At 48.4% G+C, this 22,405-nt stretch overlaps 1 protein-coding gene across 4 annotated transcripts; it reads right to left on the reverse strand.

Annotated features, from left to right (window-relative positions):
- Positions 1–11,921: 11,921 nt before the first annotated feature.
- GJB1 (gap junction protein beta 1) lies at positions 11,922–21,113 on the reverse strand. 4 transcript variants are annotated; one of them, XM_084791041.1, is made up of 3 exons: positions 21,010–21,113; positions 20,676–20,744; positions 11,922–13,435 (listed from the first exon to the last, which is right to left on the reverse strand). In XM_084791041.1, exon 3 carries the CDS (start codon positions 13,417–13,419, stop codon positions 12,565–12,567), a length of 855 nt encoding a protein of 284 aa, XP_084647167.1. In that variant the 5' UTR covers positions 13,420–13,435; positions 20,676–20,744; positions 21,010–21,113; the 3' UTR covers positions 11,922–12,564. The 4 variants fall into 4 exon arrangements, with proteins under 4 accessions (XP_084647167.1, XP_084647169.1, XP_084647166.1 ...); XM_084791043.1 differs by having other exon boundaries at positions 20,676–20,781; positions 21,010–21,095; XM_084791040.1 differs by lacking the exon at positions 20,676–20,744 and having other exon boundaries at positions 21,010–21,107.
- Between the last annotated feature and the right edge of the window lie 1,292 nt (positions 21,114–22,405).

A 22,405-nucleotide genomic window follows, 5' to 3' on the forward strand; every position in this document is an offset into this window, starting at 1 on the left:
TATGGGAGAGCACAGTACAGGCAGAATGAAATAAATAGCACTATAGACCTTTCAAGGTGATAATGAGGATTAGAGTTCACCAGGGATGCATCATTTGGCCTGGCCCTCAAAGACAAAATGGAAGAAATTGGGAAACTCCAGGTTTAGAGGTGGGAGAGCCAGGCTTGGATTTGTTCAATTAGGGAATGGTGGGCTCAGATCTGTTCAAGGAGAGACCTGGAACAATGAAGGAAAGAATGGAGGGGAAGGCCTGAAAGCCGCAGCTCAGTGCAGACAGTATGTCTAAGATACTGTGCACTAGCACAAGGGCTATAGTGATGGGGAGGATAAAACATGGATTAAAAATATTTTGGGGGGGCCGGGCGTGGTGGCGCACGCCTTTAATCCCAGCACTTGGGAGGCAGAGGCAGGCGGATTGCTGTGAGTTCGAGGCCAGCCTGGTCTACAAAGTGAGTCTAGGACAGCCAAGGCTAACACAGAGAAACCTTGTCTCAAAAAACCAATATATATATTTGGCAAGAGGAAGAGAAAACATTAAATACAATTTTAGGCCCTTTAGGTAAAAATAATTGTCACAAAAGCCTGGAGACCTCATCTGGATCCCTAGAGCCTGTGGTCAACGGAGGGAACCACCCACCACTCTCGCTTCGCTGCATACTTTTTTTGAGACAGGGTCTCTCTGTGTAGCCCTGGCTATCCTAGACTCACTTTATAGACCAGGCTGCCCTCAAACTCACAGTGATCCACCTGCCTCTGCCTCCCATGTGCTGGGATTACAGATGTGCACCACCACACCTGGCACCACTAATAAAATGTTTTAAGTAAAATACTGAAGCTATAAAAATAAACTAGTGGGGGCTAGAGAGATGGCTCAGTGGTTAAGAGCACTGCCTGCTCTTCCAAAGGACCGGGGTTTAATTCCCAGCACCCACATGGCGGCTCACAACTGTCTGTAACTCCAAGATCTGACACCCCCACACTAACGCACATAAACTAAAAATTAAATAAAAAATATTTTAAAAAAAGAAAAATAAACTAGTGGTAAAGACACTTGCTGTTCTTGCAGAGGACCTGGGGTTTGGTTACCAGCACCCACATGGGGACTCACAACCGTCTGTTAATTCCAGTTCCAGGAGATCTGGCATCCTCTTTTGACATGCCTTTTGGCAACAGGCATGCACATGGTGCACAGAAATGCAGGCACATACATACATACATACATACATACATACATACATACATACATACATACATACAAAATAAATCCAAAATAAAATAACTGAAACACAGGGTCTTACTATGTAACTCTGGCTAGCTTGGCTCACTGAGAGCCACCTGCCTCTGGAATCCCTAGTGTTGGGATTCCAAGTGTGTAACTCCATGCCTGGCTTCAAAATAAAATTGAGACATCAAAATTAATTCCGATATCTTGAACTTTAAGTCTGCAGGGCCTAGTGACTGAGTGGAAGTGAGAGTCGGCAGAGTTGAGCTTGGGGCTTGGGGTTCTAGCCTTGATCATTGGGAGAATGAGCTACCCTTAACCAAAGCCAGTGTGGCCAGGCTGAGAATCACCCCAAATTCCAGGCCAGCCTGGATTACAGAAAAAGATCTTGTCTCATTAAAAATAAAAATAAAAGAACCAAAACAGTAGAGCTAAAGAGATGGCTCAACCGTTAAGAGCACTGGCTGCTCTGCCAGAAGACCCACATTTGATTCCTAGCACCCACATGGCAGTTCACAACATCTGTAACTGTAGTCCCAGGGGATCTGAGGCCCTTCTTGTGTCTGAGGGCACCAGGTATATACTGGTACACAGACATACATGTGGGCAAAACACACACGTAGAATAAAATAATAATAATAGTACACATTTAAAGGATGCATACTAGTCTATCAGAGGACTCAAGTTCAGACCCTCGCACATGCACAAGTGGTTCAAAAATACCTGTAACTCCAGCTCTAAGGGATCATAAACACTGTCTCTGGCCTCTGTGGGAGGGCGGGTGCTCACGCGCGCGCGCGCGCGCACACACACACACACACACACACACACACACCTTTTTTCTAAAAGATGATTCTTATTTTATACATCTGAGTTTTTCTTGCATGCCTGGTGCCCACAGAGGCCAGAAAAGGGCCTGGGTTCTCCTGGAACTCGTGTTACCAAATGCTTGTGAGCCAATATTTGGGTTTGGGGAACCAAACCCTGATGGTCCTCTGCAAGAGCAGCAAGCAGTGTTCTTAACTGCTGAGCCATCTTCCCACCCTATAAAATGATTCTCTAAATAAATCAATAAAGTGAGGGATAGCCTGGTGGCTTGAATGAGAATGACCCCCATACACTCATATATTTGAATATCTGGTTCCCAACTGATGGCACTGTTAGTGGCACATGCCTTTAATCCCAGCATTTAGAAGATCTAGGCAGATAGGTCAGCCTGGTTTACATAGTGAGGTACAGGCCCAGCCAGGGCTACAGGAAGAGACCCTGTCTCAAACTAAAACAAAACGAACGATACCATTGACAATGTCTCTCATAACAAAGAAAGAAAGAGAGGAAAGACGAGACGAGTAGGAGGAGCTCCAAGTCTGAGACGTCAAAGGCATAAGCACATGATGGGTGTCTCCACAGCTCAGGCTGAGGTGGAGTCGCCTCAATTTGCTCTCTGTCTCCCACTCACAACAGACCCAAAGCCACTGTCTCCCTCTAACTCTTTGCTCTACGGGAACAGGGAAGTACAAATGTAGTGTCATTCATTCAGCTGGCTTTCTACTTGGTGCCCAGCCTCGTCTAGTCACTATAGATAGATACAAAGCTAACTAAGAATGTGGGCTCCTCACTTCTAAGTGCTCTAGCCTGATAGAAAAGACCAGGCTGGGGCGCTGGAGAGATGGCTCAGAGGTTAAGAGCACTGACTGCTCTTCCAGAGGCCCTGAGTTCAAGTCCTAGTAACCACATGGTGGCTCACAGCCATCTGTCCTGGGATTCCCATACCCTCTTCTGGTGTACATGCAGACACAGCACTGTATACATAATAAATACATCTTTTAAAAAAAAAGAAAGAAAGAGAGAGAGAGAGAGAAAGAAAAGACCAGGCTGGAACTAGGGTGAAGCAATGGAGGCTCTTGCTCTTGGGGTCACAGAAGTCCAGGGTTGGCATCTGTGTGACCCTTGAGAATGAGTACTTCCTTTAAATGTGCCCACCCCCATTCTAACTCTGAGAAAGACTCAAATCAACAAAATAACCATGGTCCAACGGAGTTATTTCTCAGTCTCTCTCCAGAAGTGACATGGGAGCTGGGTTTTGTGTCTCAAAAGAGAGTGAGCATTGGTGGAGGTACAGCAATCAGTGTGGACAGAGCCACACTTTGTGTGTGTGTGTGGGGGGGCATCGCGCATGCGTGCACGTGTGTGCGCTGGAGGCTGGGTCAGAGGGAGGTAGACAGGAAGGCTTCCTGGAAATAATGAGGGTGGTGGGAGGTTCTGCTGGGAAAATGCAGATCGGACTGGAAAAGGTATTCACTGCTGTGTCCTGGCCTGCCCTGCTAGGACAGAACTCACCCAAGACTTTCCTGGTTTTTGCAATGAAAATTTGCAAGCCAAGAAAATCCTCACTTTTGATAAGTCGGGGTGATCAGACCTGATCCTAAATAGCATTCCTTCTATGTTTTACTCTAGAAGCAGAGGAAAGCCATTACAGTACTATTGCAGTGTTGGCATGGTAGCACAGGCGTCTATCCATCCCCAGCACCCAGAAGACAGAGGTAGGAGGCTCAAAGGCCAACCTGGGCTATACGGCAAGACCCTATCTTATGGGAAAAAGGGGGAACTGAGAATGTGGCTCAATAGTAGAGCATTCGTCTAACGTGTACGAGGCTCTGGGTTCACTCCTTTGCAACACACACCCACACCCATGCATGCACATGCGCAAGAAATGAAATTAGGACTTTTACAAAGAAATGGAGCGCAACACGACTCCATGGCACTCTCTCTCTCTCTCTCTCTCTCTCTCTCTCTCTCTCTCTCTCTCTCTCTCTCTCTGTGTGTGTGTGTGTGTGTGTGTGTGTATGCAACATATACACCCACACGTGTGAGTGTGCATTTGGAGGCCCGAGGTCCTCAATCACTCTCCACCTTAACAAGGTCTCTGGTTGAACCTGGAACACCTCAGTTCCCTAGGCTGGCTGGCCAGCGAGCTCCAGGGATCCTTCTGGCCCTGACTCTGCAGTGCTGGGATTACAGGCACACCCCAGTATACCTTACTCTTGTTTAAAAAAAAATTTTTTTTGAGACAAGTTCTCATTACATAGCCCTAGCTAGCCTGGAATTCACTATGTAGGCCTGCCTCTGCCTTCTCATGTACTACTGTGCCCGATGTTTGTACTCTATTTTTAAGTAGATATTGGGATTTAAACCCAGGTCCTTGAGTGTGTGTGCATATAACATTTTGCTCACTGAGACATATTCTCCAGTGCCATGGCTTCATGCTTTTAAAAACAGATTTTATTTTTATTTCCAATTATGCCTGGGCGGGTGTGAATTTGTATGTGCACACCCAGTACGGTGCTCGTGGAAGGCAGAAGAGGATGTCAGAGCCTCTGAAGCTGGAGTTAAAGGCTGTTGTGACCTGCGCAATGTACGTGAGTGCTGAGAACTGAACTTGGGTCCTCTGCAAGGGCAGCAAGTGATGCACTCTTAACCACTGTACCCCACCATGACTTCATATTTTCTTTGTTTGAAACAGGGTCTCACTAGGTAACCCTGGCTAGCCTACAAGTCACTCTGTAGACCAGGCTGGCCTCAAACTCACAGAGATCCACCTGCCTCTGCCTCCCGAGTGCTGGGATTTGAGGCCCTGTGGCTTCAAGTTTTAAGGTGATTCTACCGTAAGTACATGAGATGCCCAAGGGCAGGGCACTAAAGAAGCCTTGATGGCCAATCCAAGGAGACTTTATGGCCCAGAAATGGTCAGTGTTCTTTGTCTAGTCAGAGTTCCAGTTCCACAGCTTGGCCCCTTCTTTCCTAGCTGAGTGATATGGACCAGTGATTCAGTCTGTGCTGGCCTGTTTTCTCATCTGTAAAATGGGGACAACACGGTGCTCACCCAAAGGAGGGGTGAAGACTAAAGGAGAGAATGTTTAACACAACGCCTGCATGGAACAAACACTTTGGTATTAAGTTCCCTGCTCCCCCCTTACCAGTTAGGACATTAGCTACAGAGGAAAGAGAGGAGGAAGGAAGGGATTTGAGAAAGATTTGAAGAGAATTAACCTGCTGCGTGTATCGTGTTGTCTGTCAGACAAAGTGCCTATATTTTTGTGGGAGAGAGTTCAGGTTGGAGCTAATTCTCCCAGGCATTTTTGTCAGAAATGGCAAGATTGCTGAGAATGACGTCTAGGACCTTGCACAAGCCAGCACAGGCCAGGGGGTACTGTTACTCAGCGACATTACCCTCCACCCCCACCCCTTTTAACCTTAATGCTGACAGAGTCCAGGCCAGGTTTTCTTTCTTTCTTTTCTTTTCTTTCTTTCTTTTCTTTCTTTTCTTTCTTTCTTTCTTTCTTTCTTTCTTTCTTTCTTTCTTTCTTTCTTTCTTTCTTTCTTTTTCCAGACAGGGTCTCTCTGTATAACAGCTCTCAATGTCCTGGATTCACTTTGTGGACCAGGCTGGCCTCGAACTCACAGCGATCTGCCTGCCTCTGCCTCTGCCTCCTGAGAGCTGGGATTAAAGACGGGCACTACCATGCTTTGGCCAGGCTAGGCTTTCTTGAAGTTACTAGCCTAGTTATCTGGGGAAGGCAAAGCTCTGTGCCTTCAGGGGAGGTTGATGTGGAAGCAGAAAAAAAAAAAGACACAACAGGAGGGGGCCTTGAGGTACTTCTCAGTAGCACAGCACTTGATTAGCATGAGTAAGGCCTGCTTTCTTTCCTCAGCATGGGGTGGAGGGAGGGGAGAAAAGCGAAAAGGGACTATAAAAGGTTCTTCCTGGGGTGAGGAAAGAAAGGATGAATTTCAAAAGATTATCTTGAGTGAAAGTTTGGGGCTTGAGGCCACTGGCTTCTCTTTTAGAGGAGTTGGGGGTTCAATTCCCAGTTTACAACCACCTGTTAGCTCCAGTTCTAGGGGATCTGAGGTTCTTCTGGACTCTGTGGATTCTAGGCACAAAAGTTGTGCACCTCTGTGCAGCAAAACACCCATACACATAAAATAAAGTGTGAAAAGTTTAGCCTGGCGCCATAGTGCATGCCTTTAATCCCAGCACTCGAGAGGCAGAGGCAAGAGGATCGCTGTCGAGGCCAGCCTGGTCTACAAAGTGAGTCCAGGACAACCAAGGCTAACACACAAAACCCCTGTCTCCAAAAACAAAAAACAAACAAACTAAAAGAATTAGAGTCAAAGGCTAAGGATGCGATTGCGATGCTAATGTGCTTGTCTTGCGTACCTGTGTTGCGCAGCAGCCTCCTCTGAGGTATGGCCTTGGAAGTTTCTTAAGGCAGAAGGTAAACAAATCAACATAGTTTTAGGATGTTGTGAAACTGACCAGATTCCCTGGGTCCTTCCCTCACAATAAACAATTAAAGCTGCTGAAAGTCACTCCCAGACAAGGCAAGTTGCAAAGAAGACTCTGAGAACAGCTGCCTGGAAGAGGCTTAGAGCAACTTAGTCACATGGCGAGGATACTCGCTGATCTGTTGAGCTGTCTGCAGCACAAAAGCAGTGCTCTGGATTCCCAGCTTTTGTGAGCTGTCGCCAGTGCTGGTGGAATGAGCTTTGGTGATGCAGTTTAATTTCTGCATCCGTAAGACACCAGCCCCTCACCCATATAAAATTCATTGGTTCACTAAGTTGGACTTTGGTGGTGTCTGTACTTCGGTCTGTTGTGAGTTCCCTCTCTGGAGAGAGTAGATACGTGTTTTGCATCTCCCTATGTCTCTTAGTCACTGTTTATTTGTGTGAAGAGACACCACGACCAAGGCAACTCTTTTAAGAGAATGAATACATTTAATTTGGAGCTTGCTTATAATTTCAGTGGTTTAGGCCTTTTGTTTGTTTGTTTGTTTGTTTTGTTTTGTTTTTTGAGACAGAGGTCCTCTATGTAACAGCCCTAGAACTCACAGAGATCCCCCTGCCTCTGCCTTCCAGTGTGCTGGGATTACAGGTGTGTGTTACTGCGCTTGGCATGGCCTTCGTTTCTTTCTTTCTTTCTTTCTTTCTTTCTAGACAGGGTCTCTCTGTGTAGCCTTGGCTGTCCTGGACTCACTCTGTAGACCAGGCTGGCCTCGAACTCACAGCGATCCTCCTGCCTCTGCCTCCCAAGTGCTGGGATTACAGGCGTGCGCCACCTGTTCTTGCCTGGCTCTCTTAAAGATACTTATAATTCCTTAAAGACACATATAAAGCTTATCTCAATCTGGCCATAGTCTATCTTTCCCACGTCCCCTGTAGCCATTCCATTCCTTGAATCCTCCACAACAGATTATTATTATTATTATTATTTTTTTTTTTTTGGTTTTTCGAGACAGGGTCTCTCTGTGTAGCCTTGGCTGTCCTGGACTCCCTTTGTAGACCAGGCTGGCCTTGAACTCACAGTGATCCGCCTGCCTCTGCCTCCCGAGTGCTGGGATTAAAGGCGTGCGCCACCACCGCCCGGCTCTCACAACAGATTATTTATTCGATTCTGAAGACACCATGCATTTCAGATGTCTGCCTCCCACTTTATTCCCCCTCACTTCAATGCCTCAATCCTTTCTTCGCTTGCCCCTGTAGGTTCAGCCTGGCCTAAACTGGGAATCAAAGGTAGCCCAGGCCAGCAAAATTATGTAGCCCCTTGTATACTACATGTCAGACCTAGCATTTTAAATATTGTGGAATTGGTAAATGAAGTAAGTGAGCAATCCCCTCCACCACCACCCCCCCCCACTGTGTGTGCCCAGGCTATCTGATTGAGCATCTGAGCCAGTCTGTGGTTGCCATGCCAATTCACTATGGATACTGTTGCTTGCTCTGTAATCTCAACTCAGTTAGCTGGTGCTTTGAATACTCTCCATAGTTCAGCTAGCCTCCATCCACAAACGGACTCTATCTTTTCCCTGCAGCTGCTGGCATCTCTGCTCACAGACACCTCTGAAAGATAAATTTCCCCCACCCCTGACCCCTAAACAGCAGATGAATATGCCAGAACCTGTCCCCAAGTTAGATCTCTTGAATATTGACCCTTCAATGGGTCATGCTCAAGTTTGCAACATCTCTTGGACTTTGTCGTTTGGACTGCTGCCTGCCCCCTGGAAAAGCCTTTCTTTTGCCAAGATTCTGTTGTTGTTTTCAGACAGGATCCTTGATAACTAGCCTGGCTTTGAAGTCCCATTCCTTCTTCCTCAGCCTTCAGAGTGCTGGGCTTGCTGGGCGTGGTGGCTCATACCTTTCCCAGCACTCAGGAGGCAGAGGCAGGCGGATCTCTGTGAGTTTGAGGCCAGCCTTGTCTACAGAGTGAGTCCAGGACAGCCAAGGCTGCACAGAGAAACCCTGTCTTGAAAAAAACAAAAAAGAGTGCTGGGCTTATAGACAGGTGCCAAACCTGACCTCAGACTGTCAAGTGCTTCTCCTTCTCCTTCTTCTTCAGGACAGCATCTCTTTGTAACCCCAGCTGTCCTGGAACTCACTATATAGACCAAGCCCACCTCAAACTCACAGAAATCCACTTGCTTCTGTGTACTGAGATCAAAGGTGTACGCCATCATGCCTGGCTCATAAGAGTCAAATTCTTTACAGAAGCTTCAGCCCTGTGGAACTGGATTTACTCCCTCCTGGATCTTGGAGAGTTCTAGAACACTTTAAAGCCTCCAGTCAGTGCCTATGAAACTATCTTACATTTATAACTTATTTCTTTTAACTTTCTTTTTTCTTAAAGATTTATTCATCTTTATTTTATATGCATTGGTATTTTGCCTGCATATACATCTGTGTGGGGTGTCCGATCCCCTGGAATTGAAACAGGTATGAGCTGCTGCATGGATGCTGAGACTTGAACCTGTGTCCTCTGGAAGAGCAACAAGTGCTCTTTAAAAAAGATGTATTAGCCGGGCGTGGTGGCGCACACCTTTAATCCCAGCACTCGGGAGGCAGAGGCAGGCGGATCGCTGTGAGTTCAAGGCCAGCCTGGTCTACAAAGTCAGTCCAGGATGGCCAAGGCTACACAGAGAAACCCTGTCTAGAAAAACCAAAACAACAACAACAAAAACAACAACAGATGTATTTATTAATATGTACACAGTGCTCTGCTTGCTTGTACATCTGCAGGCCAGAAGAGGACATCAGACTACATTATAGATGGTTGTAAGCCACTATGTAGTTGCTGGGAATTGAACTCAGGACCTCTGGAAGAGTAGCTAGTGCCCTTAACCTTTGAGCCTAGCAACAAGTGCTCTTAACTGCTGAGCCATCACTCCAGCCACTGTTTTTTGTTTTTGTTTTTGTTTTGTTTTGTTTTGTTTTCTGACAGGGTCTCATACAGCCTACATGGGCCTCAAACTCCTTGTTTAGCCAAGGCTGGCCTTGTACTTCTGTCTCCACCTTCTACGTGCAGAGATGATAGGTGTGTGCCACCACACCTCATTCATTACCTTTAGAATTAATTTTATCTTACCATTTTTATTTCTAGTTCATGTGCACTGAGGTTTTGCCTCTATGCATATCTGTGTGAGGGTGTCAGATCCCCTGGAACTGGAGTTACAGACAGCTGTGAGCTGCCATGTGGGTGCTGGGAATGGAAGCTGAGTCCTCAGGAAAAGCAACCAGTGCTCTTAACCACTGAGCCATCTCTCTAGCCCCATCATAACTGTTATAATTCATAATCAGTTCTTGAACACCACCTGTTTGATTCTCAGAAAAGCCCTGTAAAAGACAGAGCAGTTATTATGTACCCTATCCTGCGGGTGCAATTACTGAGACATACAAGGGCTAGAGTTAAAGTGTCGAAGGGGTCAAGCCCAACATGAGAAAGCCAGGTCTCCAACACTCCAACACTCTCTTCACTACCCAGCTTTCTCAGCACACCACGCCCTATAATGTATACTAAGCCCTCAGTGTGTTCCCTTCAAGTAAAATGTCGGTCCTGGAGCAGCCTTTCTCACTACCTCTTTGAGATTTTGCCTCCGTGGAGCTAGCTCCTCTCAAGGTTCCTTCAGCCACTTTCCGCCTGGTTAGCAGGACAGAGTTAAAAATGTCCTGTCCTTTTCTCTGGCTTCTGATAGCTTTGTTGTCCCTCCCTTTGCCCTGGCAGAGGTAAGCCTTGATCTGGAATTGGTGTCTTCTTTTCCTTCTTTTTTTGGGGGGTGGGGGGTGGGGGTAGGGAAACAGGCTCTCTCTATGTAGCCCCGGCTATCCTGAAGCTCTCTACATAGTCTGGGCTGGCCTCAAACTAATACATAGTCTTCTTACCTCTGCCTCCCAAGTGCTGGAATTAAAGGTGTGAGCCACTACGTAGGTGCTGGAATTGATGTCTTCTGAAGACAGGTAGATTTCTGAGGCAATGAGCACAAGGGCTAGGATTAATTCACTGTGGTGCTGAGGACGGAACCCAGAGCGTATTAGGAACCCACTGTGCTTACTCACTGAGCTACACCCCCAGGCCCCAGGATGGAATTTTGAAAAAGATCTTTCTCTGTGTGTTGTGTTGTGTTGTGGGAAAGGAGGGTGGATTTCCACAGGAAAAGAAATTCTGCTGCCCACGTGTCTGTCACATAAGGACCTCTCCTCTGACAGGGGGCAGTGTCAGTGTCGAAGGAGAAAGAACATTTCTCAAAAGAAAGGAGTGGTTTTGCTGTTGTTACTGTGGCAGGGGCCTACGCTGTAGCCCAAGCTGCTTTGGAACTATCTCAGGCTGGCCTCTAACTCATGTACCACCACACCCAATTTGTTTCCTCTATTTGTATTTTATGCTTTCTCTTGGTAAGGAAAATGATTCTGATGAGATCACACTTAATTTTCCTCATTTTTGGTGTATTTCTTCCATGTATTCCGAGAGGGAGGGGGCCAGTGCTCAGAGATGGGATGGCTGAGGAGGAAAACTTGCTGAGGGGGGGAATCTGGACCCCAAGGTACCTTTTGTGTACGCAGTGACAATCCTTTAGAAGCAGACAAGTGTGGGAGGGAGCTAGGAGAGCTGCTAAGCCAGCCCCCTTTTTACACATACAGCAAAAAGGCTTGAGAAGAGGCCCACCTTGTAAACAAGTGACACAGCTAGGACTTGAACTCGGCTTTGTCAAGTCCCAAGCCTGGAACTTTTTCTTCAGCAGCTGACATGGGGAAGGGGGTTCTGGCAAGGAAACTTCTGTTGACATGCCTGACCTGTGATGGAGCCCTGGGGGGGGGGTAGGGTCATGTGTTCAGAGACTAACAACGGAGGAGTACTGGGGAGGCAGATGGAATTTGGGGCCATATCCAGAGGGGGGAGAGAGAGGGGGGGGTCAGGGGCTTGCAGGGCATCAGATGTTGAATGTCTAGGGAGGAAAGGGACAGCAGTCTCAGAAGTACAGAGGAAGGACTTAACTGAGGTAGCCAGGGAAGGTGTGCCTCCCCCACCCTCCTGAGAAATTTCGCTAGTATATTTCCGGTCTCTCTAGAAGAGGCTATCATTTCTCTTTAAAACCGAAGAAAGGAGGTATGTGAATTAGATAGCAATAGACTGAATAAACAATGGCGAAGAAGTAAGTAAACAAACAAACAGGCCAGAACAAGAAAAAACATTAGAGGATGGCCCGGAGGGTGGTTTCCCCAGGCCCGGGTTGGCAGCTTCAAGTCCCTCTTCCTTCTGCCCTTTTCTTTTCCTGATCAGCAAAATGCCAGGCAAGGCCAGCTTATCCTGGGGGAGGTCAGAGAGGAGGGTGCAGGAGAGAAAGAACTTCAACAAACCACCTCTTCGTTTACTGTAAAATCCTGTTTAATGTGTAACATTTGCAGAGAGGCCCGCCTTGGGAACTGGGGACTGGGGGCAGCCCTGACCAACCCCCACTCCAATTTCTCTGCTTGCTTCTTTCTCCCTCCACAACTCCCTCACCCTAGACATGGCCTCCTTTTCCTTGTGACAGGCAGCAAGACAAGCGCTGTTCTTCCTTTTCCTGTGTTTGCTCCCCTCCTTTCTCCACCCATAACGCAGAGCCCCTCCTCCACTCGGCTTGCCCACATCCCTCCCCACTGACATGACTCCCAAAGTGGGATACCTGACAGCATTGGGAGGGGGGGTTAAGATTAGTTTCATAATTGGAAACACCAGCAAAGCATCTCATTTCTCATCTCAGGGAGACGGAGGGGGAAGAGGAAGGGGTATAGGCAGAAGGAACTGCCCACACCCCCCAATAACCTTGAGCCCTGATGCAGAGGTGGCTCCCCACTCCTCAGCCAGCCAGTTCTTAGAAGGCTCTCTGAGGAAGGGGAGTAGGGAGGAAGGGAAGGTTTTGATCGAGTAATCCTTAGCAGACAGGGGCCTGCTCACCGGCATAGGAGGAGGGGCAGGCCTGGGCTGGATGAGGGAGGGGTGGGACGGGAGGTTGCCTGGTACAAGGGCATCAGCAGGCTGAGCATCGGTCGCTCTTCTCAGCCAGGCCGGCCCCTGTGCCGGGGCTGCGGCGCAGTATGTCTTTCAGAGAGCCATCCTGCTCGCTCAGCAGCTTGTTGATCTCATTCTGCTTGTATTCAGGTGAGAGGCGGTGGCCGAAGCCGCCGGAGCCCTTGCGGGAGGGCGGATTGGAGCGGCGCTGAGCACGGCGGGCGCAGGCCCGGATGATGAGGTACACCACCTCCGCCACGTTGAGGATAATGCAAATGCCGGAGGCGGCGAGCATAAAGACAGTGAAAACGGTTTTCTCAGTGGGACGGGACACGAAGCAGTCCACTGTGTTGGGGCAGGGGTAGGCCTCACACTTGACCAGCCGCACCATGGCATAGCCGGGGTAGAGGAGATAGAAGACGTACATGAAGACAGCCTCGAACAGCAGCCGGAACACCACGCTGATGACATAGGTCCACCACAGTGTCCCTGAGATGTGCACCTTGTGCCTCTTCACCTCTTCCAGGTGAAGAGGGTCCCCGTGCCCCTCAAGCCGTAGCATTTTCTTTTCTATGTGCTGTTGGTGAGCCACGTGCATTGCCACGAGGAGAGCTGGGGTGGAAACCAGGATAAGCTGCAGAGACCATAGGCGCACGTGAGAGATGGGGAAAAACTGGTCATAGCAGACGCTGTTGCAGCCAGGCTGGAGGGTGTTGCAGATGAAAGAAGACTTCTCATCGCCCCACACGCTCTCTGCAGCCACCACCAGCACCATGATTCTGAAGATGAAGATGACGGACAGCCATACTCGGCCAATGGCGGTAGAATGCCGATTCACGCCACTGAGCAAGGTGTACAAACCTGTCCAGTTCATCCTGCCTCATTCACACCTGTGAAACAAGAGGCAGGAAGCAAGCTGTCAGAAGGTTAGGGCAGGAAGCCGGGCATAGCAATGCTGCCTTCCCTGCCCCCATCTCGTCCAAGAGCCGGTGACGGGAAAGCAAGGATGGTCATAGCTTTCTCATCAATCTCTCTTGGCGCCAGCCTTTCCTCCTCATTCGCTTGACGTGACCTCTCTGAGTCCCATCCCCTTTCTTCACATACATCCAGCAGTCTTTTCCTCGAGAGTCCCTTTCTTGTTCTGCTATCTTGCCCTGCTATTAGCCAGCTCTTCTGGCTCCCCTCCCCCAGCTCCTTTGCACCTGACTTAGGGCAAACCCAGAAAGCCCGGTTACCTCGGGGAGCGCCTATTCTTGAGGCCGCCCAGACAGCTCCCCTATGGTCTCATGTCTGTGTAGGGGGAGTGGTCCCTGTGGTCGCGCCTGCGTCCCAATTCATCGCCTCCCGGTGCTGGAGAGTCATATGCTGCTTTATACCCAGTGTCTGTACAATGGGACCTTTGTGGGGCACTGAACAACACCCTTTAGAATTCAGATCAAACGCCCTGACTTCCGCCCACCCTACACACAGAGCACTTGTGTCCCAGCGCCGGACACCCAGCCTGCACCCACCTGTTCTGTGCCCGCCCGGTCCATCGCCGCACCCGCCCCATGGTCCCACCAGAATAATGGCTCTGGGTGGGGGGAGGGAAATGGAACACAGACAGGTGCGTGTAAGCCAGGACCCCTGGGAGCTAGGAGCCTCTAGACTAAGGCCCTCCCCCATATTTCTACCAGAAACAGAGTCAGCGGGAGTTTGCCTAGGTTTAGGTCCCCTTCCGGGTATGGATGAACCAGAAGGGAGAAAACTGGGGGCACCGAGTTTATGAAGCCAGGAACTGTACTAATCATTCCCCCCCCACCAGGCATTCTTTCTTTTGAGCCATTTAACAATCCTGTTGCCCACTCAAAGTCACACAGCGAAAAAGATGAAGCGCAAAACCAATCAGCGGACTCCTTGCACTTTTGCAGATGGTGTTAGCCAAAGAAAAAGCTGGCCATTAGAAAGAGAAAAGAAAAGAAGGCTAATTGGATGTCACCTTGAAAAACACACAAATCAAGGAAACTGTCCAGCTGTGAGCAGTTCGGGAGGCAGCAAGCTATGAATATCTCCCCTTAAGCTGCAGCAAAGGGACCCTCTCCACGGGCTGGGCAGGTGGGCACGTGAGGAGGAGGAGGAGGACAGGCAGAGAAGAGAAAGTTGATGAACCCTCCAGGCAAGTAGCAGGGTGGGCGATGGATGTTGCAAGGTTCAGGTAGCTTCTGTTTGTATCCCGATTTTTTTTTTACTTAAAGTGACCTTGGGCTAATTACTGAGTTTTGATGAGCCTGCTTGCCCATCCGTTAACGGGGCCTGTAGCCAGGGTTCCAGTAGGAAGGAGGCAACGAAGATGCCTGCTCCAGTTTCTCAAGTGGTCATAAAGGGGTTAAGAGAGCTGTCTCTGGAAGAGGAAACAATGATGCCTTGGTCATCCAAATAATCTGGCAAGCCCCAAGATCTCTCCTTTTCCTCCCCAGTACTATGTGGTTGATCTAGAGTGTCTGACATGGAACAGGCAGCTACATTACTGCCCTAGTCCCAATGTCAAGTATGTGTATCGTAACCTCCTGCTTAGTAGCATGCCAATGACTCTAGGGAGGAAATTTTCCTCTCTCCCTTAGGCAGACAAAGAAGGCCTCTCCTCACCTCCCACCACTTCTGCCATTGAAGTTGAAAAGAGACTGTGCTAGTAGTAGGGAGCTGCATGAGAGAAGAGCGCCTCAGGCCTGGACCTACAGAAATGCAGCAACGTGCAATGCATTTTCTTCCTTACCCAAGGCACCTCCACAACAGGGGTGGTGGGTGAAGGAAGCTTTGTAATCGCTTCTGGGTGGCTTTCTTGGTTATAGAGGAAAGGGACAGTAAAACAGGCACTGGAAATGTTGAAAAGTGAGAGGAAAGAAACAGGTAATCAGGGCAGGAAATAAACAGGTAATCAGGGCAGGCAGCACACAGCTGTCTGTCTGGGGAGTGATGCTTAAAGCAGGAGGCTCACTTGAGGGTTTTTTGTTTTGTTTTGTTTTCTAGACAGGATTTCTCTGTGTATCCTTGAGTTGGCTGTCCTGGACTCTCTTTGTAGACTAGGCTGGCCTGGAACTCACAGAGATCCACCTGCGTCTGCTTCCCAAGTGCTGGGATTAAAAACATGCGCTCACTTGAGCTCAGACGGTTTAGACCAAGGGCAGGCATGACGTTGCACATCTATGATCTCAGCGCTTGGAAAGTGGAGGGTCACAGGCAGTTCTCCGTGAGTTTAAGGCCAGCCTGGTCTACAGAGCAAGTTCCAGGGCAGCCAGGGTTACACAGAGAAGCCATCTCAAGAAACAAAAACAAAACAAAACAAACAAAAAAGTAAAGGATCAAGAAGTCAGGGGCAGCCTCAGCTACATGATTTCAAGGGCAACCTGGATTACATTTGACCCTATGGCAACACACACACACACACGCACACACTTTATAAAAAATACAAACAAAAAAAGATATGAGTTCTAGACCAGTTTGTGTGACTTAGTCCAGTCACAGAAATACAGTGAGACTAGAGGAAGAAGGGACAGTCTACAGGACACAAGTCACTTCTCCAAATGATGTTTCTTCTTTAGTTTGTTTTGTTTTGTTTTTGGGTTTTGTTGTTGTTGTTGCTGCTGCTGTTTTTTTGGGGGGGGTTGGTTTTTCGAGACAGGGTCTCTCTGTGTTAGCCTTGGCCGTCCTGGACTCACTTTGTAGACCAGGCTGGCCTCGAACTCACAGTGATCCGCCCACCTCTGCCTCCCGAGTGCTGGGATTAAAGGCGTGCACCACCATGCCCGGCTTGCTGTTTTGTTTTTCAAGACAGGATTTCTCTGTGTGGCCTTGGCTGTCCTGGACTCACTTTATAGACCAGGCTGGCCTTGAGCTCACAGAGATCCCACCTGCCTCTGCCTCCCAAGTGCTGGGATCAAAGGCGTGCGCCACCACGCCCAGCCTCCTGTTGTTTTGTTTTAAGGCATGCCAATACACATCTTTAATCCCATCACTTGGAAAGCCAAGGTTAGGCAAATTGCTTTGGGTTCAAGGTCAGCCTGGTCTACATAGTGAATTCTAGGCCATTAAGGGCTACAAAGCGAGACCTCCCTCATCTTTAAAAAAAAAAAAAAGTTGGTTGCGGTAGTGCATACCTTTATTCCTAGCACTCATGAAGCAGAGGCAGGAGAGATGTCTAATGAGTTCAGGGTGTGCCTGGTCTACATAGTGAGTTTCAGGACAGCCATGGAGAGACCCCAAAAAGAAATGAGAAAAGGAGGGAGGAACATTTTTTTGCTGATAAGATATATTCGGCTTCACAAACTGGACTGGGGCTTTGGGTCAGCAGTAGAGGGCTTGTTTTGCAGCCCTGGGGGTGGAGAGTAGCCTGGACTAGCAAGATGGCTTAACGGGTAAGAGCGCTTGCTGCCAAGCCCGGTGACCTGAGTCTGATACCAGAATCCACATGATGAAAGGAGAGAACTGACTCCTTTTTGTTTTGTTTTGTTTTGTTTTGTTTTGTTTGGAAGACAGGGTTTCTCTGTGTAGCCTTGGCTGTCCTGGACTCGCTTTGTAGACCAGGCTAGCCTTGAACTCATAGCGACCCACCTGCCTCTGCCTCCCAGGGTGCTGGGATTGAAGGCTTGCACCAGCATGCCTGACTCAGGAACTGACTCCTGTAACTTGTCTTGTAACTTGCACACACACACACACACACACACACACACACACACACACACATACACACACACACACACCAATTTAGTTAAAAAAACAACTCCTGAAAGAATAGGCATTTGCCAAGTCTATACTAAACTGTGCCAAGCCCTTGAACATGTACTGTCTCCTGTGTTTCTCAGAACAATCCTGGTGGTGGTGGCGTTGCAGGAAAAAAGCACTTGTCCTGCAAGCCTGATGACCTGAGGGAAGAACCAACTCCTGAAAGCTGTCCTCTGACTTCCACATGTGCACCATGACACTAACTCCCAACAACACTGAAACATACACATTATAAGTGCACATGTCAATGGGCTAACAATAAGTAAAAGGAAAAAAGTTTAAGGAACAACCTTGGGAGTCTGCTGTGGTGGCACACGCTGGTAATCACAGCACTCAGGGAGGCAGAGACAGGTGTGTCTCTGTGAGTTCGAGGCCAGCCTGGTCTACAAAGCGAGTCCAGGACAGCCAAGGCTACACAGAGAAACCCTGTCTCAAAAAACCCAAACCAACCAACACCAAAACAACAACAACAAAGAACAACCTTGGGAGATAGGGTGTTTTTTTAGCCTCCGGTAATGGAAGAGGAAACCAAGGCAAAAAGAAAGGCAGGGTGGTGGTGGCACAGGGAAGAGGCCTGTAGACCCCCCCCCCAACCGAGTTCGAGGCCAGCCTGGTCTACAGAACTAGTTGCAGGGCTGCCAGGGCTACAGAGAGGAACCCTGTCTCAGTAGGAGAGAGAGGAGGAGAGAGAGTCATTCCTGAGGCTCATGACGGAGATGGGCTTTGAGAGAGAGAAGGCTGACATGACAGCCCATATTCTCTCCATAAATTTTATGGCATCTTACAAAATTATGACTTTTCTTTCCAGGACCAAGGAGATTTGAAACTTCCTTCCTTTCTTTTCTTCCCAGGGCTTCTCTGGCCTCCTGATCTCATCCTTTTTCCTTTACTTAGGGTGTTTTCGTGAACTCCAAAGCAAACTTAGATGCTCTCTCCTTTCCCCTCACAGGTGCGCCATGCACCTCCTGACCAACTTCAAGTTTCTATGTCCTTCTAAGTTCTCTGCCTCTTACTTTCTTGAGTTTTCTGGGACACAGCCCGTAGCTCCCTTTAGGGCCTCTAAGAGCCCTTGTATGGGCACTGGGATTCAACTTTTGCTTTGTCTATGTCAACATCAATAGCTCAAGGGCACATTTTAAAAACATCCAGGGGAGTGACCTGATTTTGAAATCCAAACTGTTTCCCTGACTTTAGGTTAAAGTCCAGATATTGATATGGTTTGAGGTGCACCAGGCGTGTTTTGCTCTATGTTTAATTAGCCTCTGAGGCTCATTCTGAGGCCTCGTCAGGCTTTGAATTCACGTGTGCCCAGCACTTGAGCATAGTACAAGAGAGTATAAGATCACAAGCAGTTCTGTAAGCTTATCCCCATTTTTCAGACCAGGAACCTGAGGCTCAGAGAGGTTCTGTAACTTACTTCATTGGCAGTTGCTCTGCTGCCAATTAAGAGAATCAAAGTCCAAACTGATTTTCCTCTGACTTCAAAGCCTTTGAACAAAAGCACTAATTCTGATATTTCTTTAAGGAGTGTTTGGTCTGAGACAGAGCACACAACCCACAGAGCTGTCCTCCTGTGCGTGTTGGCCTGTGTGTGTGCATATGGTACCTGCATCACCTCAGTCTGCCTTCCTACCCTGCCATTCCTTCCAACCGCATTAGAATCCTTTTTTTGTGGGTTTGTGGGTTTGGGCAACAGAACTCTCTGATGGGGGGGTGGGGGGGTGGGGAGCTTGGATGAGATTACACTCAGGCCCAGACACCAGGGTTGAAGATGCGGCCCGGTTGGTAGAGTGCTTGCCTAGTTGGCATGCAGCCCTGGGTTCTGTGCCCAGAAGTGGTCGTGCACGTAGTGCTCTCTGGAGGTGGGAGCACGAGGATGAGGAGTTCAGCTACATAGTAAGTTTGAGACCAGCCTGGGTTACATATGATCCCATTCTAAAGCCAAACAAACAATAAAAAGAAAAAAATAAATAACTCAAACTCTGTGCTCCATTCCTATCTCACAGGTCACCCATCGTCAGGAAGGGATACGGGGCTTTCTTGGAGGCTTCCTTCTGAATTTTGGGGTGCCATGGTTGAAACCAATCTTCCCTGGTTCCTTTTCTTCCCCTGCTATATCTCCAGGCCTGTATCCTGTGGGTCTATGGTATCTCAGGCACGGGCTTAGTCTCTCCACTGTCATTCACCCACTGTAGCCAGGCTTGCTCACCATGACCAGTGTGATGCATCCACTTTTCTCTCTCACTCTCCTTGTGGTAAACTCTTCATAAAGCTTCTGTTGATATTCTTTTTTTTTTGAAACTGGGTTTCTCTGTGTAGCCCTGTCTTTCCTGGACTCACTTTGTAGACCAGGCTGGCCTCGAACTCACAGGGATCTGCCTGCCTCTGCCTCCCGAGTGCTGGGATTAAAGGCGTGCGCCACCATGCCCAGCTAGTTTTTATTTATTTATTTATTGGCTGATATTCATTCCTTTAACACTACTTGGATTATTGCTACTTGCACCTCCATCATCCATTTCACGTGCTAGTGTTTCTTGGGCTCATTGTGACAGCCACCAGTTATAGAATGCCTCCTGTGTATCAGGAACTGCATGTTTATGAACTCTCATCTTCCAAACCACATTAATTCACACATGTAGCCAGCTTAGTCTGAAACCCACAGCCCTCATGCCTCCAACCTTCTGAGTACTGGGATTATAGACATACGCCACCCTGGCTGGAAAGTGCTATCGCTTATTACATATCTGGTAAACAAGTGGCAAAAGGCAGAATGCAAAGTAAATTGGCCTCTCTTTCCAGTCTGGGTCCCTTACCAATGGCTTCTGCCTATTAAAACTTCTTTTGTGACTGGGCTAGTTGGCGAATGCTTTTAATCCTCCATCTTACTCAGGAGATAGAGGCAAGAGGATCTCTGAGTTGAGGCCAGCCCGGTTTATATAGCAAGTTCCAGGTCAGCTAAGGCTGAAATCCTGTCTCAAAAACAAAACAAAACAAAACAACCCCCCCAAATCAGTCCCTTTTGTGTATATTCTCCTTTTCTCATCTCAGTTTTTAAGACCGTGGGCTCCGCTATGCCATTCCTGACAGCTGGAATAACTTTTTAACAGCTGGGAGCCACCCTTTCAGTACCTCCTCCAACCATCAGTTACCCTAAGTTCATCTTGAGTCTGCTGCTCCCCTCAAGGAAATGGAAAGGCATGCTCCCACATCCTTGCCTCTATTGGCAGACCCATGCCAGGTACATGCCTGCTTTACCTTGTCATCAAGAAAAGAAAGCAACACCTGGCATAGTCTGACAGTCTCATGGAACCCTAAAAAACCCCTCCCCCCGCCCAGTGCCAAAAAATGTCTCAGAAAGGCAAACTTGGCTACCTTATGCTGAGAGGTCTTCACGTCTGTCTTCGTGGGCACCTGCCCTGTGGGCACGAGAAGACTCTTTGGCTGAGGAGAAAGAGTGAGAAGAGAAGGAACTTGGAGCCTAGAAAGAAGGTAAGAGTTGGTGGCTGAGAAGAGAATCTAAACAGTCTGGGCACCTGGCAGGTGGACGTCGTCACCCCAGCTCAGAAGGAAGTATAGAAAGGCCCTAAGTGCTTGAATGCTAAAGTCAAGAGAAGGCAAGACCCGGGCTTCTTCTCAGTCAGCATTTCTACCCCAGAACCATATCTGCCCACCACAGCCCCCCTCCCTCAGCCCTCAAACTCCTCACCTCTCTGGCACTACCACACCTGGTTGCAGCTGCCTTTTCCCAGGGAATGTTGCAGGCGTGTCTGTTCAATGCCACTAGGTACTGTCAAAGCCCAGCCCAGGGGAGGGACAACAAGCCCAGGACCGGAGCTTGACATGGCCCGTAGCCCAAGAGGAAGCAGAGAAACATTAACCAGCCCCACCCCCGTCCCACACACAATCATTAAACAAGATTGATCCTTGAGTTCCCAATGGATTTGGACCTAGAGTTCTTGCTTTGTTCCAGAGAAAGAGAAGCATCATTGTCACCAACATGCCATGTTGGGCCAATTGGAGTACTAAATGGGACTTGGCTACTTAACACACTTCAGCTATGCCCAACTCTTGGCCGTCAGTAGACCCACTGTGTGAGCAAGCACCATAGAGGACTCTTATTCTTGATGCTATCTCTTCTCAATCCCAGCCTCTAAAACTATGGACAATTGGGAAGACAAAAGTACCTGAGGTCAAAATGGGAGATGGTCTTGCTCCCTACTGATATAGCAGTACCAGGGTATCACTTGCTTGTTGTCTATATACTTAATAGCTGGAGACAGTATTTCCAGTTACATACCGGAATCATAAAACCTACTAGGAAGTTATCTTCTACTCTTAGGGCTAAGGCAGTTGATGTGCAAAGTGTGTCATATGCAAGCAGGGACTCTTGGCAATCATTTAGGTAAACAGACAATGTCAACCATTAACTGAAGGGTCCATGTAGTTTCAAGGTCTCACCACTGAAGGATCATCTGAGGACCTTGCTTGTTCTGCAACCTGGACCATCGAGGAAACAAGTGAAGCCAGCAGAATCAGTTTCCTGCCATCTGTTTGAGCTCACTGTCACAGACCAAGCCAGGGCCTCAGCTTCCCTCGGCCGAATCTGAGTTATGCTATCTATGTCAGCAGATACATCTTTACTGGATACATACTGGGAAACCAGCATAAGGCTCCGTGCTGGGGTCAGGGGGACAGAGGAAGGGAGAACATGCTGAATCTTAAAGAGTTTGTTGGTCTGGAGGTGTGGCTCAGTGTATAGTACTTATCCTTGGGTTGAATGTCCAACATTGGGTACATCAACAAACTAATGGAATTTAACAATCTTTTGAGGATACACAGCCAAGACCAAAGTGATTGCTTTGTGTATTCAGGCACATGGTTCTGATTCTGCCTTTGAGGTGAGTTCAAAGGGGAAGAGAAGAAGAAACTGACAGAGGGTGTGGTGACCCACACCTTTGGTTCCAGCATTCGGGAGGCAGAGGCAAGCAGCCTGGTATACAAATTGAGTTCCATCCAGGAGAGTCAGCACAGAGAAACCCTGTCTCAAAAGACAGCAATGAGGAGGAAGAGGAGGAAGAGGAGGAGGAGGAGGGGGAGGAGGG

The sequence above is a fragment of the Acomys minous genome (assembly GCF_964271855.1).
Source record: "Acomys minous genome assembly, chromosome: 7".
NCBI classification, from domain to species: Eukaryota; Metazoa; Chordata; class Mammalia; order Rodentia; family Muridae; genus Acomys; species Acomys minous.